This window comes from Hibiscus syriacus, unplaced genomic scaffold, assembly GCF_006381635.1.
Source record: "Hibiscus syriacus cultivar Baekdansim isolate YM2019G1 unplaced genomic scaffold, ASM638163v2 tig00110788_pilon, whole genome shotgun sequence".
Classification (NCBI taxonomy): Eukaryota; Viridiplantae; Streptophyta; class Magnoliopsida; order Malvales; family Malvaceae; genus Hibiscus; species Hibiscus syriacus.
Window position 1 is genome coordinate 1277233 of NW_024062863.1, and position 15503 is coordinate 1292735.

Sequence of the window (15503 nt, forward strand, 5' to 3'; positions counted from 1 at the left end):
AGTGTCTTATAATTTTCTTTTAAGGAAAATCTATTAAAAAAATCCATAGTCGGAGGAGAAACAGATGATCGTTTTTAAGACAATACGAACATTCACTCGCCACATTTTAGCTTCAATCCATCGAATCAAAGACGTTCGGGGACGATCCGTTTTTTTAATAGTCAACAGATGATTCGAATTATATTATTCTTTTTAAATTAATATTTTTTTCAGATGAAATATGTTATTGTAACATATTCTTCGTATCTTCTTCTATGTTATTGTAACATATTCTGTGTCTTCTTATAGTATAATTTTTAGTCGTCGATTCTCCGAACATTATTTATTTGATTAATTCTTATTATATTATATCACATGTTCTTAAAGTATGATTTTTATATTAAATTGATTCCTAAATTTTTAAATATTTCAATTTCATCCCTATGACTATGATTTTAAATTAGTCCTCAAACTTTTGAATATTTTAATTTCATCCCTAAACTAAAATCTTCAATCTAAATTGGTCCCAAACTTTTTGAGCATTCCAATTTCATCCCAAACTATATGTATACACTAATCACATCTCTTGTTAATAAAGTTGTTAGGCCAAGTTATATTATTATATGTTTGGGGAAAAAAGAGGTTAAACTATGGTTGAAATTAATTATATATTTGGATGAATTTGGGGATGAAATTGGAACATTCAAAAGTTTGGACACCAATTTAGAAAGAGGGTCATAGTTAAGGGATGAAATTAGAATGTTCAAAAGTTCAGGGATCAATTTAAAATGAGGGTCATAATTTAGAGATATAATACAATTAACTTAATACATTCATTTACCACCGATGTCACTGTGGTTCGTGTCCAATATTTTAAATATAGATAAACACTCACTATTACTAAAGATATATTGTTATTGGATTTTTATTTTTTCCGTATGATTTTTTTTTTATTTTTATGTGATTAATTTATGTATTTTGATTATTTTGAAAAAAAATATTTGATTTACGTAGTTAGCTTATTATTTTTTTTAAAATATAAAAAAGAAGGCAAAACCATTAAACTAAACGAATATAGGGGGATCATAAGTATTCCTGCAGATGATATCTAGCAAGCGAGGGAGGAGTCAAAGACCAGAATCGAACCATCTCTTGGATCTTCCCGTTTTGAGGTGAAAGCAGCTGCCTTGTTTGCTTCACGATAAATCTTTCGGAACTCGATGTACCAAGCTTTATTATAAAGGTGGGCAATGACTCTCACTAGAGCGAAATGACTCACACTAGAAGGAGGCGAGAGAAGGCAAAGAGCATCGCTGCTGTCAGTTTGCATAAGGACACGCTCAAATCCGTTATTCCATTCAAGTTCCAGGCCTTCGAGTATGCCCCAAAGCTCCTCTTCTAGAACAGTCATGTGGCCGATAAACATGTAAAAAGTAGAATGGTAGACCCCCATCGAATCCTGAAACAACCCGCCAATCGAACCTTGGTTTGTGGAGGGTGAAAGGGAGACATCGATATTAAGACAAATACAGCCATGTCAGGTAGGGACCATTGAACTAGTTGCATGGCATTTGAAATGGAGACATGACTACGAGCTCTTGAAATAACAAACTGAAAACTCCAGGATAGACCCGATCGGAATAATGTTGATGGAACATACGACAGCCCTTGGAAGATGTAATTAGTTTACTATTGTCTTATAGACTTTACTATATTAAAATATTTATAGTTAATAAAACTAAATATTTATCAAATTAATATATCTCATCATTAAAAGTAATAAATAAATAAATAAATAGAATATATGTATATAACTGTGGTGGTCCTGAATAAGCGAACCAGATGGATTTGTATAACCTATTGGAGTTTTGTTTACAAAGCTCATTGGATCATAAATGGGCTTATCCCCTTGATGGCTTCGGAAAGGGCTTATTCTAAGCCCATTCCTAAAGTTGGCCCCATATTCTCAGTCAACCAAGTGAGTGTAAAAGCAATGGTCAATTTCACAGTCGCATGTGCTAACTCATATGGTGTAGTCTCTTTCATGGAGGTATGGGCACCGCCAAAGGACATTGTAAAACCCTAGGAACCAACTTCTACGAGCTTCATTTTTCATTTTTACGTGTGAATTGCATGGGCTAGGATTAATGGGCACTTCATTTTCATGGTGTTCCACCACCTATAAAATTTCCTTAACCAAAACGCTCGTCAAATTTAAACTTGCATGTGCTTGCATGTGTGGTCTCTCGGTCTCCCAGGGATGGGCTTCGATCGGCATATATAAAAAAGGCCAAAGGAGCTTGAATGCTCAGTGTTACGTCCCCTTCCACATTAAATCAAATTCTAGCAGTCAATTTGTTCTCCATTTCCCATTGACTGCTTCCTCTACGATTACATTGAATGGTGCAAGAAAAAACAGCATTGTCATGTTTTCCATTTGGATTTCATTGTAAAGATATCATGTGAATGTTAGCCCAATAAGTTTTATACCCTAATCCGCTCTCGTTCGATCAAGTCTTTTTAAATAAAGTTTCTGTTTCGAGTCTTGTGAATGAAAAAAAAACAAGTGTGGTAAGAGCTTTGACAAGTTGAATAAGAAAACAGGGATGGGGTTTGTGGTTTTGGACAAGTTGGATTGTATGAAAAGGTCAAAACAAAACATTGTCAAGTGTTGGTTGAAGTCAAAATATAGAGGGACAGATCGAAGGGGCAAACACCTGCACATAGATAATTATTTATCTGTACAGCCCATACCTAAATCGTCATCTTCTTTGGTTTTTTCTTATTTATTTTAAGTAAGAGACAAGGTGGTTCAATGGGGAAGCGACCAAGCCATGGGGGTATGCTCCTCTACATGGACTAACAAGTGAAGCCCATAGTGGACCCACTGGTCAGGTCCATTCGGTCGCAACTAGAGGCTGCACCATCCCAAGTTCCTAGCCATCACCACTCGAGACTGATCCCTGTTCCTTCACCATCCCCAAAACGGTGGGTCAATATTGTCCATTTCAATTTCATAATCGTCGTCGTTATCTTCTAGCTAGAACAACAATGGCGAATATTTTGGTTAAACTTCCACCGCTACGTGCATACGTTTCTTGTATTCGGATAGGAGCGTTGGAGAAACACCCCGCCATAAGTTGTGTAAAAGTTGAAGAGAAATGTCAAATACCAATTAGATTGGTGGTATGATGTGTTAGATTCATCGAATCACGTTTAGATTTTAAATTATGTTGTTAAGAATTAAGTAAACGAGTCAGTTAATAGGTTGTAACAGATAAATTATCGAACCATAAAATATTAGATCATTTTTTTGACGTGGAATTATATATTTATTAAAAATCTTAAATTTCATAGAGTTACAAACAAATCAATCAAATAATTATATATAGTAATCAAATCATTGAAATAAATGGTTGTAACAATTTAGTCATATGTCATTACGTCATTCATTGTATACAGATGTTCTTATATTTCACCATATGATTAACCTCAATCAATTCTGTCAATTTATTGGATTAAATTTATGATAATCTCTCTAGAAAAGTTATGAATCATTCAAAATTCAAATTTCTTAAACATTTATCTACGTCATTCACCGTAAGATAAATTTTGTCTTGAGATATGTTTTTACTCTTACCAACAACAACTCTACGTCGTTTGATTATTTTGGATCATCGGATGTAACCCCGTGTTTTCGAGAAGCTCAAAACTGGAAATGAGTTTTCTTATATGATTTTCTTTTCTAATTAATTTAGTAACTTGTTCGTTGCTTTTAAAATGAGGTGATTACTGATAATTGAATGACTTATCTAATAAAGAACACTAATATAAATGAAATTGTAACGAAACCAGTATTTTACTTTTTATAATTGTATGTTAAAAATATTTTTATAAAGATATTATGTATTGCTTCTCAGTTTAAATTTGTTCTGAATTACAATATTTTTCGTAAAATATTATGCGTTGCTTCTCCGACTGATGGGATTTTCAGTGACGTACGAGTATAGTGTTTTAATTAATTGAATCTAATTAATTGGGTGACACTTCATTAACTTTAGCTGCTTATTCATCCCCATCCCACTACAGTTCTTATTATGAACGTGTCTTGTGTTGGTTTTTGACAAATATCCCACATTGGTTTTGTATAAGGAATAGGGAAAATTCTTTTGTTATAAATAGAACTCTCCTCCTCCTTAGTTTAGCATCCCACAAATATAAGTCTTATTTAATATTAAAGACTATTTGTACTATTTCTCTCTTTGTAATATTTCCTCTATTAGTGAAATATTATTTTAGTAGTGTTCGAGGAGGTAAGCATAATTTCGGTCTAACCTCGTTAAATCTTGGTGTTATCTTTATGTCTATTTAATAGATATTGTCGGGTATAGTTGTTGTTAATTATTCTCCTATTAAAGTTACTTGTCTTTGTAGTTCTGTCTAAGGAAATTGGGTTTTAAGAGGGACCATTGTGACCCCTCCTATTTCCTGGGAATCTACCTTGGGGTGATTTTTAGTACAATCGTTTTCACACTAGTCACCTAGATAATAGTTTTCAAGGTGAATTTGTTATTATTGGTGGAAATTAACCCGAATTCCACAACAATTGGTATCAGCGCTCTTGGTTTATTTTAGTATGCTTTGTGGTTGCGGCTTAGGCTGATCTTCCACATCAGAAAAAATTTTCTTGGGATAATTGGCATTCCGCATTGACAGCTATTAAATAGAATTTGTAGCAGAAATGGCAGACGCAACAAAAACATCTACATCGTCGTCAACAGCTGTGACAAATGTTAGATTTGCAGTGGAGATTTTTGATGGCACCGGTCATTTCGACATGTGGCAAAGTGAGGTTCTAGATGCCCTATTTCAGCAGGGTCTACACATTGCTATTGAAGGAGAGAAACCAGATGATGTTGAGGAGAAAGAATGGAAGAGGATCAATAGATTGGCATGTGGTACTATTTGATCATGTCTTTCTAGAGAGCAGAAGTATGCATTTTCTAAGGAAACTTCTGCAAGTAAATTGTGGAAGGCACTGGAGGAGAAATTTTTAAAGAAAAACGGTCAGAACAAGCTCTACATGAAAAAGAGATTGTTCCGCTTCAACTATGTACCAGGTACCACTATGAATGATCACATTACTAGCTTTAATCAGTTGGTAACTAATCTGATGAATATGGACGTGACTTTTGAAGACGAAGATCTGGCTTTGATGTTGATGGGATCACTTCCTGATGAGTTTGAGTATCTTGAAACTACTCTACTTTATGGGAAAGTTGATGTGTCTCTCAGTGAAGTATATGCTGCCTTGTATAGTTATGAATTGAGAAAGAAAGACAAACAAGAAAACACAAGTGTCGAAGCAGAAGCTCTTATTGTTAGAGGTTGTTCGAAGAGTCAGAATAAAGGAAGGAGAGGGAGATCGAAGTCAAAGTCCAGATTGAGCAAAGATGAATGTGTCTTTTGTCGAGAAAAAGGGCACTGAAAGAAAGAATGTCCCAGGCTAAAGAACAAAGGCAAACCTGAAAGGGGAAAGGTTATCTCAGAATCAAATGTGGTCGAGTATGATGATGCATATTCAGATTTTGCATTCGCTGCTACGCCATCAACAAGCTGTTCCAATTCATGGCTGTTAGATTCAGCTTGTAGCCACCATATGACCCCCAATAGAGAATGGTTCTTTGATTTTAAAGAACTAAAAGGTGGAATTGTCTACACAGTAAATAATTCCCCTCTTGACACACTTGGGATTGGTTCAATTCGCTTGAGGAATCAGGATGGATCAATCAGAACCTTAACAGGTGTCCATTATGTACCATATTTAATGAGAAATCTCATCTCTGTGGGAACCTTAGAGTCAAAAGGTTTAGAAGTGAGGGCAAAAGATGGGATTATGAGGATTATCTCTGGTGCACTGGTGATAATGAAGGGAATCCAGAAAAGAAATAATGTGTATTACTTTCTGGGTAGTACAATTGTTGGGACAACAACAGTGGAAGCTTCTACTGATGAACAAGAGTCAGAAGCAACCAGGTTATGGCATATGCGCTTGGGGCATGTTGGTGAAAAATCCTTGAAATTGCTGATAGATCAAGGATTATTGAAGAGTGCTCGGGCTTGCAAATTAGCTTTTTGTGAGCATTGCATCAAAGGGAAGAAGACGACGGTGAAATTTGGAACAACAATCCATAATACTAAAGGTATTTTGGATTATGATCATTCAGATGTATGGGGGCCTTCCAAGACAACTTCATTGGGAAGAACACACTATTATGTCACCTTTGTTGATGATTTTTTTCGGAGAGTTTGGGTGTATACAATAAAGACAAAGGATGAGGTGCTAGAATTTTTCCTTAAATGGAAAAAGATGGTGGAGACTCAAACAGGCAGAAAAATCAAACGTCTCCGTACAGACAATGGTGGAGAGTACAAAAATGATCAATTTCTGAAAGTCTGTGAAGAAGAAGGTATTGTCAGGCATTTCACTATCAGATCTACACCACAACAGAATGGGGTGACAGAGCGTATGAACCGGACATTAGTGGAGAAGGTTCGGTGTATGTTGTCTAATGCTGGGTTAGGCAAAGAATTTTGGGCTGAGGCTTTAGTCTATGCTTGTCACCTTGTCAACCGCTTACCATCGACTGCTATTGGTGGTAAAACACCATTAGAAAAATGGTTTGGAGAACCTGCTACAGATTATGATTCCTTAAATGTGTTTGGTTCCACTGCATACTACCATGTTAAGGAGTCAAAGATGGATCCAAGAGCAAAGAAGGCTATCTTTATGGGGATCACCTCTGGTGTGAAAGGCTATCGTCTTTGGTGTCCAGAAACAAAGAAAATAATCTTCAACAGGGATGTTACCTTTGATGAATCTACCATGTTGAGAAAGGTGACTTTAGAAAAATTGGAGCAGACAGATGGAACTCCCAAACAGGTGGAGTTTGAAGGAAGCAGAATTGTCCCAGTCATTAAAGAAACTGATGTTGACTCTCCTATGGTAGAAGAAGAGTCAAATGAAGAAGAGGTTCAGACCCAAGAACCTCCACAGTAACATGAATCAATTGCACTCAGAAAGGGAAAGAGGACCATTAGATAACCTGCTCGTTATGCTGATATGGTCTCTTTTGCATCACCAATTGCAATTGATGACGTTCCTGCCACTTTTAATGAAGCAGTCCAAAGTTCAGAACATAAAAAGTGGAGGATCGCCATGAATGAAGAAATGCAATCCCTTCAAAAGAATCAGACGTGGAAACTAGCTAGTCTTCCGAAGGGAAAGAATGCAATTGGGTGCAAGTGGGTATATGCAAAGAAAGATGGATTTCCTAACAAAAATAACATCCGTTACAAAGCAAGATTGGTGGCTAAAGGCTACGCTCAAATGGAGGGAGTTGATTATAATAAAGTATTTTCTCCAGTTGTAAAACATTCCTCTATCAGAATTTTGTTGGCTTTGGTAGCACAGTTAGATTTGGAACTAGTTCAGATGGATGTAAAAACTGCATATTTACATGGAGACTTGGATGAGGAAATCTACATGACTCAGCCATATGGATTCAAAGTTGCTGAAAAAGAAGAGATGGTGTGCAAATTAGAAAAATCTCTATACGGATTGAAGTAATCTCCAAGGCAGTGGTACAAGTGATTTGACAAGTTTATGATAGGGCAGAAGTACACAAGAAGCAATTATGATCATTGTGTGTATTTACGCAAGCTACAAGACGGATCCTATATATATCTTCTTCTTTATGTTGATGATATGCTGATAGCTTCCAGGAGTCAGATAGAAATTGCGAAACTAAAGACTTAATTGAATAGGGAGTTTGAGATGAAGGATCTTGGTGAAGCAAAGAAGATTCTAGGCATGGAGATATCAAGGGATAAGAAATTAGGGAGGCTTTGTTTGTCTCAGAAAGAATATCTGAGGAAGGTACTAAAACGTTTTGGCATGAATGATAAGTCAAAACCAGTTAGTACACCTCTTGCTCCTCATTTCAAGCTCGGTGCATCCATGTCACCTAAGGATGATGCAGAACGGGAATACATGTCAAAGGTTCCATATGCATGTGTTGTTGGTAGCTTAATGTATGCAATGGTGTGTAAGAGACCCGATATTTCACAGGCAGTTGGGGTTGTGAACAGGTATATGCATGATCCTGAAAAGAAGCATTGGGAAGCTGTGAAATGGATTTTGCGGTATATTCTGAACACCGTAGATGTTGGTTTGGTATTTCAGCAGAACAAACATGATGGTCAGTGTGTAGTTGGGTATTGTGATTCAGACTATGCAGGTGATTTGGACAAGCGTCGATCAACTACTGGTTATGTGTTTACATTTGCAAAAGCACCAGTCAGTTGGAAGTCCACCTTATAGTCAACAGTGACTTTGTCTACTATAGAGACAGAGTATATGGCAGTTACAGAGGATGTGAAGGAGGCAATTTGGCTTCAAGGGCTGTTTGGTGAATTGGGAATGGAACAAAAGCACATCAAAGTGCACTGTGACAGTCATAGTGTTATTCATTTAGCAAAGAACCAAGTTTACCATGCAAGGACGAAGCACATCGATGTTCGATATCACTTTGTACGAGAGATTCTAGAAGAAGGTGGAGTCCTAATCCAGAAGATTCGGACCACTGAGAATCCTGCTGATATGTTGACAAAAGTGGTAACTGCGGTCAAGTTTAAACATTGTTTAGACTTGCTCAATATTGTTATAAATTGAAAGATGAATTTGCAGACATTACTGAAGATTGGATTTTTTTGAGAGACTTGTGTGGAATTTGCCAAGGTGGAGATTTGTTGGTTTTTGGCAAATATCCCACATTGGTTTTGTATAAGGAGGAGGGAAAATTCTTTTGTTATAAATAGAACCCTCCTCCTCCTTAGTTTAGCATCCCACAAATATAAGCCTTCTTTAATATTAAAGGCTATTTGTACTCTTTCTCTCTTTGTAATATTTCCTCTACTAGTGAAATATTATTTTAGTAGTGTTCGAGGAGGTAGGCATAATTTTGGCCTAACCTCGTTAAATCTTGGTGTTCTCTTTATGTCTATTTAATAGCTATTGTTAATTATTGTCCTATTAAAATTACTTGTCTTGGTAGTTCTGTCTAAGGAAAGTGGGTTTTAAGAGGGACCATTGTGACCCATCCTCTTTCCTTGGAATCTACATTGGGGTGATTTTTAGTACAATCGTTTTCACACTAGTCACCTAGATAATAGCTTTTAAGGTGAATTTTTTATTATTGGTAGAAATTAACCCGAATTCCACAACATCTTGCTCATAAATTAGTTTTGTTGTAAACTTCAAAGACAACTATTTTTTTCGAAAAAAAATGGAAATACTTTTGCTAGTAAATTGTTAATACATATTTTAATAGTCGATACGATTATAATGTATTATTTTTTTCAGAATTTTCATAATCAATTGAGGATACATTTATACTTTATTGTAGCTGTTCGAATCTAAAACCTCTATAAATAATAACATTATCTTTTACAATTAAAATCACTTGATGAATTACGGATAATCAACAAATTTAATTATTTCATTATTAAATAATTGATAAACTTATGTGATAATTTTATGACAATTTTAATATCATATAACGATAATTAATATATCTAATCGGTCTATTGATAACGATTTTGTAATGTTGGTGATTGATGAATAACGATTACTATTAGAATATATAGGAAAATTTTCTTTGTATTGTACGAGAGGACATCAAAAAGTTCCTTTCTCATTTTCTCTGGAGAAGAGGAACTTGAATCTGGGTCTTTACTTTCGATCATCGCCTTCGATTAATGACTCTCCTTCTAGATCATAATAAGAGGTGAGTCACTAACGATCGACATCCATATATCCTTCTTTAATAACTTATAATCTAAGTTAAAAAAAATGAATGCAATTAAACATCATTAACATTCAACCCACTTATTATATATCAATAAATCTACAACTCTAATTAATTAAAACTCTAATTAATAAGTTTGGTTTTCGATAAAATACTCATCTAATTATAATTTTTCTTTTTGTGGAGCATGAGAAATAATTGGTAGATTCATATTCTACAATCATCTACTAAAACCAAAACCAAATATTCTAATATGAATAAATTGCACAATTTAACTCAAATCAGTTAACAAAAACTATCAAAATTATAGTACAACTAAAGTTTTTTTTTTAAATCTGTGTATTTATGTTATTTTTACATAATACATTCATATATTTATATTATTAGTCTCGTGTTACATTTATTATTGTTAGATTATAAGAAGAGATCATTATTATAATATCGCCGTCGAAAAGAAATTCTGGTGTTTTGGGCAGCAAATGCATGTTATATTGAAGATTTTGTTGATCCGTGACCAGACATGCCATGGCAATATTTGGACATTAGATGTGAAAAATGTCTAGCCTCTGTTTGCAATTATAAACCAAATATTATATATCCACATATATATAGATATTTATTATTTTTTCGTTCACAATTATTAACTTACACTGTTTAAGTGTTCAACACTTCAACTTGTAAGAAAAACAACCAAGCAAGTGGATATCTTAAAATTTAAGGATGGACAAGCAAGAATTAATAACATAATTTTGTTGTTGTTGAAATATATACAAATAAAAGTTTAAATTGAAATAATCAATAAAATAAATAATTAATAAAAACTAAAATTTCAAAGTATATATTCACTCTGAATGTAGGATGGATCCGTCACTCCTTGTTTGGATCATATTTGTACAATAAAATAAAATAAGGTGACTATTAACCATTTATTTAAGTTTTAAATTATAAATGATCAAAAGATTCCACCTCGAATATAACCCAAAAATCCACAACTTGTCACGTCGACCACAGAGCATCAGAACCAACCTACCCATGCCTATTTATTGTAAATTTCGTATAATGATATTTATATTTAAATATATAAATTTAATTACTATTTAAATTTTGATGTTTTATTTTATATTATTTTTTTCAGTATTCTGTTTGATCTAGAAGTCAGTAGGTGAAATGAAAATTACCCTGGAAGAATTATCAAATATGAAAACAGTAAAATAACTGCAATAACAGAAAAACTGTACAAATTAACAGGAAAGGGACTTTATAAGGCTGAATTTATATTACAGAAGACTTTTACTACAAAATAAAAATTAATGGTTCTTTGTTTTCCTTCTAGCTAGAACACAGTAAACAGGTGTAGGGTCTAGAAATTTCTGCATGAAAGTGACATAGTGAGAGGGGAGAGTCAAAATAGACGGCAACAATGGATCTACAGAAAGATATGGTCGTGTCCTTTATGTTCTTTTTCCTCCATTGAATGTTGCCTTGTAAAGCTGCCCTTTATTCATCTTCAGATGCTGCTTTTAATTCATGCAGAAAACCCAGAATGGATGTAAATTTACATGGAATTCTTTAATATTTTATCGCATTAGAAAAAGACAGGACATGAGGGCTTTTCTACCAGATGTTTGTAGGGCACCTCCGTCTCTCTCTTTCTGCATTAATATTAATGGAAATAACATAAGTTGTCGTTGAGCTCAGACGAGTTGAAAATCTTTTGTCTTTGGTCCTCCATATCCCACAATAAACTACCATTATCCTGAAAAAGATGTCTTGTCAAATAGTTTACCATTATATATATATATATATATATATATATATTATGTGTAAATACCTGAGGGTGAGAGAATACATTGGGCCTGTGCCCATGTTGAAGAAACAGTGTAGCGGAAACATTCAGAAGAGGATAGTTATGAGATGGGACAATGGTGGTCTGAGATGGCGCCATTGCAAGTGGTAGGGATGTTTCTGTGCTGTTAACTCCCTAGAAAGAAGAAACATTAATGTCAGAGAGACAAAGATTTCGTCAGCTTCTATAATGAAAAACAATGGCTTTAATAATTGCTCAAAAAATAGACATGTTTTCTTACTTCTGGTCTGATCATCAATGTTTCCCGGTCCACTCCAAAGTCATAGAACATGGGATTGAAAGAGGCAAGCTTCATTGACAGAAACTAAACGAAGGATAAGAAAACAGATTATTTATTGCTTGTTTGATCATACATAAGATTATCTGCTGAATTAACTTTGTTAATCGTTACCTCAACTTGATTTTGTAGGGACCGAACATAATTGATGATTTCATCCAACATAAGTGCCTTTCCAGTCACCTTATCACACCCTGGAACAAGACGCTGTAATATCTTCATCCTTTCACTGATTTTCTCTCTTCTTACCTGTGAATTATCAAACAGATTTCTTGTGGTTATTTGATTGGCCCCATGGTTCGGCTTAGGCCCCTAGAAAGTGAGTTGGCTCGAATTATTTACCCTTTCTGCTAGGCTGTGGCTGTCGGTCGCTTGACCCCTCCTGGCTCGTACATGAATGTAGCCTGTCGGAGCCTCTTTTTCAACAGCTTTGGACACTTTTTTTTCGTTTTTCAACGCATTATTGCACTTCTTTTGCTTCTTGGTTTTCCCTTCTTTTGCACCCTAACGTGGAAATTTTTATGGATTATTCGAAAAAAGAACAGTTGAAAGTTGAAACATCGAATATGGATTATATGGAAACATCTTTTCTTTTTTACCTTAAATGGTGCAGAATTCAAGGTTGTCCCATTTCTTGTCCTTTTCTTCTGAATGACTTGCTCGCCACTTTCGAGTTTATCCACAACAGTAGAGTGGTCGTCCGTGCTCTGTTTTTTAGTCGTCACGGTCGAAAGCTCATTATCGCTATGAACAACGGAGCTGCTTTCGTGGAACACAGGACCAACGGGGGACGACGAGTCCTGGTAAAATTGAGAGAAACAATGGGGATTGAGGTTTGCTTCGAGGTCCATGAAACCAGACACTTTGGTGGGTGTGTTTGGTAAGAAAATGGAGTCTAGTAGAAAAGGGTTAGATGGAAATATAAAGGTCGCCATGTTAAAGAATCGATTCTGGAATTGAAGAAGTGAAACAAGAAATTGTTTAGTTTTTTTTTCCCTTGGTGATGGAGAGATGGTGAAGGGCAGTGGAAGAAATTAGCAGTGGGTGCATAACTAAGATGCCCATCTCTAAGGCTTTATATAAACATCAGGATCGGATGGGTAACTCTTTCCCGTGCAAACTTTCTGTATATTTGACTCTTATCTTATCTCTCAAGTCTCTAATGCGACCCGATACATATATATATTTTATTAGATAAAATAAGAATTTAATTAAAAAATTAATTATAAATATCTTTAAATATAAAAAAGATTGAAGATAATTATAATATTATATTGTATCGAATTGAGAAAAAAAATCAAATTCTGATCCCTACGCTCTACCCATTTTGTGTCCAAAGACGATTCACGATATTAACTTAATAGAAAAAGTAGAATTTACTTAAGAAACGGGGTACAATTCATAATTATTTCATAAAATTTCAGTTTGTTATATAAACCAAAAAGTAAAATAAGCGATTGAGGCGGGATTGGGGGGCTGCCGGGCTAGAATAGTAGATCCCCTCCCACAAATAAAGTGAACCCCCCCCTTTTTGTCCGTATCCATTTAGAATTAAATTAATTATTTAATTTAAAAAAAATTGTATAATTTAGTTAAATCACCCAAAATCAAAAAACATATTCGGGGTTTTAAAATCAAAATTATAATCCCACTTCAAAGCCATCTCCATAACACCTTAGGTCCCTAAAATCCATGGTTATATTAACATAGAAACTACTCTGAAACTATAAAATAATTGAGAAAGATTTAGTATTTTCTTAATGATATAATATCAAAATTAACTCTCAACATTTATTAAAACGGTCATTTTGGATTTTATTGTTTTTGAAGTATTTTGATTTCCAATTTTTCTTTTTGAAGAAAGAAATACCTTTCTATAGATAAAAATCATTAGTTAACAAACGTTTAACACATTAAAATAAGAGTTTTTTAATCTTAAAATGAGACGTCGAAGAAGGTTACAATGCTTTAGAAAAAAATAATAAGAACATAAGTGATTTTTTGATCTAATATTAGAATCTTTTTTATCATAAAATAAAATATTAATATAAAATATTCTAAAAATAGAGATTAAAATAACAATCTTAGATAAAAATAGACACTAATTTTTATGTTATGCCATTTTTTAGTTACTATATTTAGTGGAATATATGAAGTTGAAGATGTCAGTGATTCAGGCATACATATACGCTTCTGGTACATAACGATGTCCATGGCAGTGAGTGAGAAGTTAAATATTAATTTATAGTGTTTGAGAAATGAATCAACAACAGAAAATGAGTGGTTTGGATTACTTCTTTATCCACCCATTGGGTGTAGGAAAAACAGTATCAGTAAAGGCATTTTGTGAGTTAAGAGCAGCTGCTGATAGGGCATGGCATACACTTTCAGAGAACAGCCCACTCATTGTCTGTGCAAAATTTAAAGCACAGATTTGGATGGGGTTTTCACGATCTAATCAAATGATGTTATTCTAAGGAATGACCCTTCACCCTGACCCTGACCCAGATCGCTTTTCATTAGTGTATATGGAGCCCAAATTCAATCATCACGGCTAAGGCCATGCAGCCCATCCATGGATGGATCTAAAGGGGCAAACGAAGGGGATCATCCCCTAATTTTTTAATTTTATATATTTTAAATCTTTTTTAAAATATGTTTTCATCTCTCTAAATTTTTATAAGTTTATTTTCCTTTTTAAATTTTATAAACTCACTCATTCTAACATAAAATCTCATATTTGTCCTTGAGTCCATCCTTCACCCTAAATCCAAGTATGAGTTAAAGGTCGAATTAATAATCAAATTTGTACGTTAAATTTTTATACATTATAGATTTAAAGTGGAGGAAGATACATATATATTTTAAGATATTTATTATGTAGAACTTAATTTGTGGTGTCAATGGTTAAAGGGAATATTGCTCTTCTTTGAGATCCTGAACTCAAGCAATTATATTTGTAGAGTGTGTGTTGTCAATGATTAAAGAAATATTACGAACATATACGATTTTATAATCATCTCAGACTATTTAAAAAAAAAGATAACATCAATTATGAATTAATCCTAGTGGGATAAAAAGTTAAGTTTTTAAATAACTTTTATAGTTAAGATCTTAATATAATAAATAAAATAAAATAAATTAGAAAGGTGATTTACAATGAATTTTTATAACACTCAATAAGATAATGTATAGTTATGAAAAAATGATCTAACATCCTAGACTCATTTTGAGTTATCTAAAGATAAAAAGGCTGGCTTAACTGCCTCATATTTTTCGATAAGAAAATCCCTTCTTAATAATAAAAAAGGGAAAATTCCTGGGAAACAAACAAGAGACGTTCCTTCAATGATCTGGGACGCCGTTTCTCAAGCAATTTTGTGTTATATATACGCATGCATACGTAGATTTGATGCCAGGCAATACACATGCATGATGCATGTATACATATACATATATTATTTACCTTTCAACCAAACAGACAAAGTTGCTTTAATGACTTCGGGACGTC

The 15503-nt window shown here is 34.0% G+C and overlaps 1 protein-coding gene across 2 annotated transcripts; it reads right to left on the bottom strand.

Annotated features, from left to right (window-relative positions):
- Positions 1-11174: 11174 nt before the first annotated feature.
- Positions 11175-13014, bottom strand: LOC120140568 (transcription factor bHLH137-like). Of its 2 annotated transcripts, none has more exons than XM_039155534.1 (6): positions 12592-13014; positions 12335-12496; positions 12107-12241; positions 11936-12019; positions 11680-11829; positions 11175-11604 (listed from the first exon to the last, which is right to left on the bottom strand). In XM_039155534.1, exons 1-6 carry the CDS (start codon positions 12925-12927, stop codon positions 11512-11514), a joined length of 960 nt encoding a protein of 319 aa, XP_039011465.1. In that variant the 5' UTR covers positions 12928-13014; the 3' UTR covers positions 11175-11511. The 2 variants fall into 2 exon arrangements, with proteins under 2 accessions (XP_039011465.1, XP_039011466.1); XM_039155535.1 differs by having other exon boundaries at positions 11175-11617; positions 12592-13012.
- Between the last annotated feature and the right edge of the window lie 2489 nt (positions 13015-15503).

Excerpts from the sequence above, each read along its gene's own strand:
- LOC120140568 (XM_039155534.1), bottom strand. The coding sequence starts at position 12,927 with ATGGCGACCTTTATATTTCCATCTAACCCTTTTCTACTAGACTCCATT. Across the intron at positions 11,830-11,935 it reads CATTGATGATCAGACCAGAA|GGAGTTAACAGCACAGAAAC; the intron begins GTAAGAAAACAT and ends TCTTCTTTCTAG. Across the intron at positions 11,605-11,679 it reads ATGTATTCTCTCACCCTCAG|GATAATGGTAGTTTATTGTG; the intron begins GTATTTACACAT and ends CATCTTTTTCAG.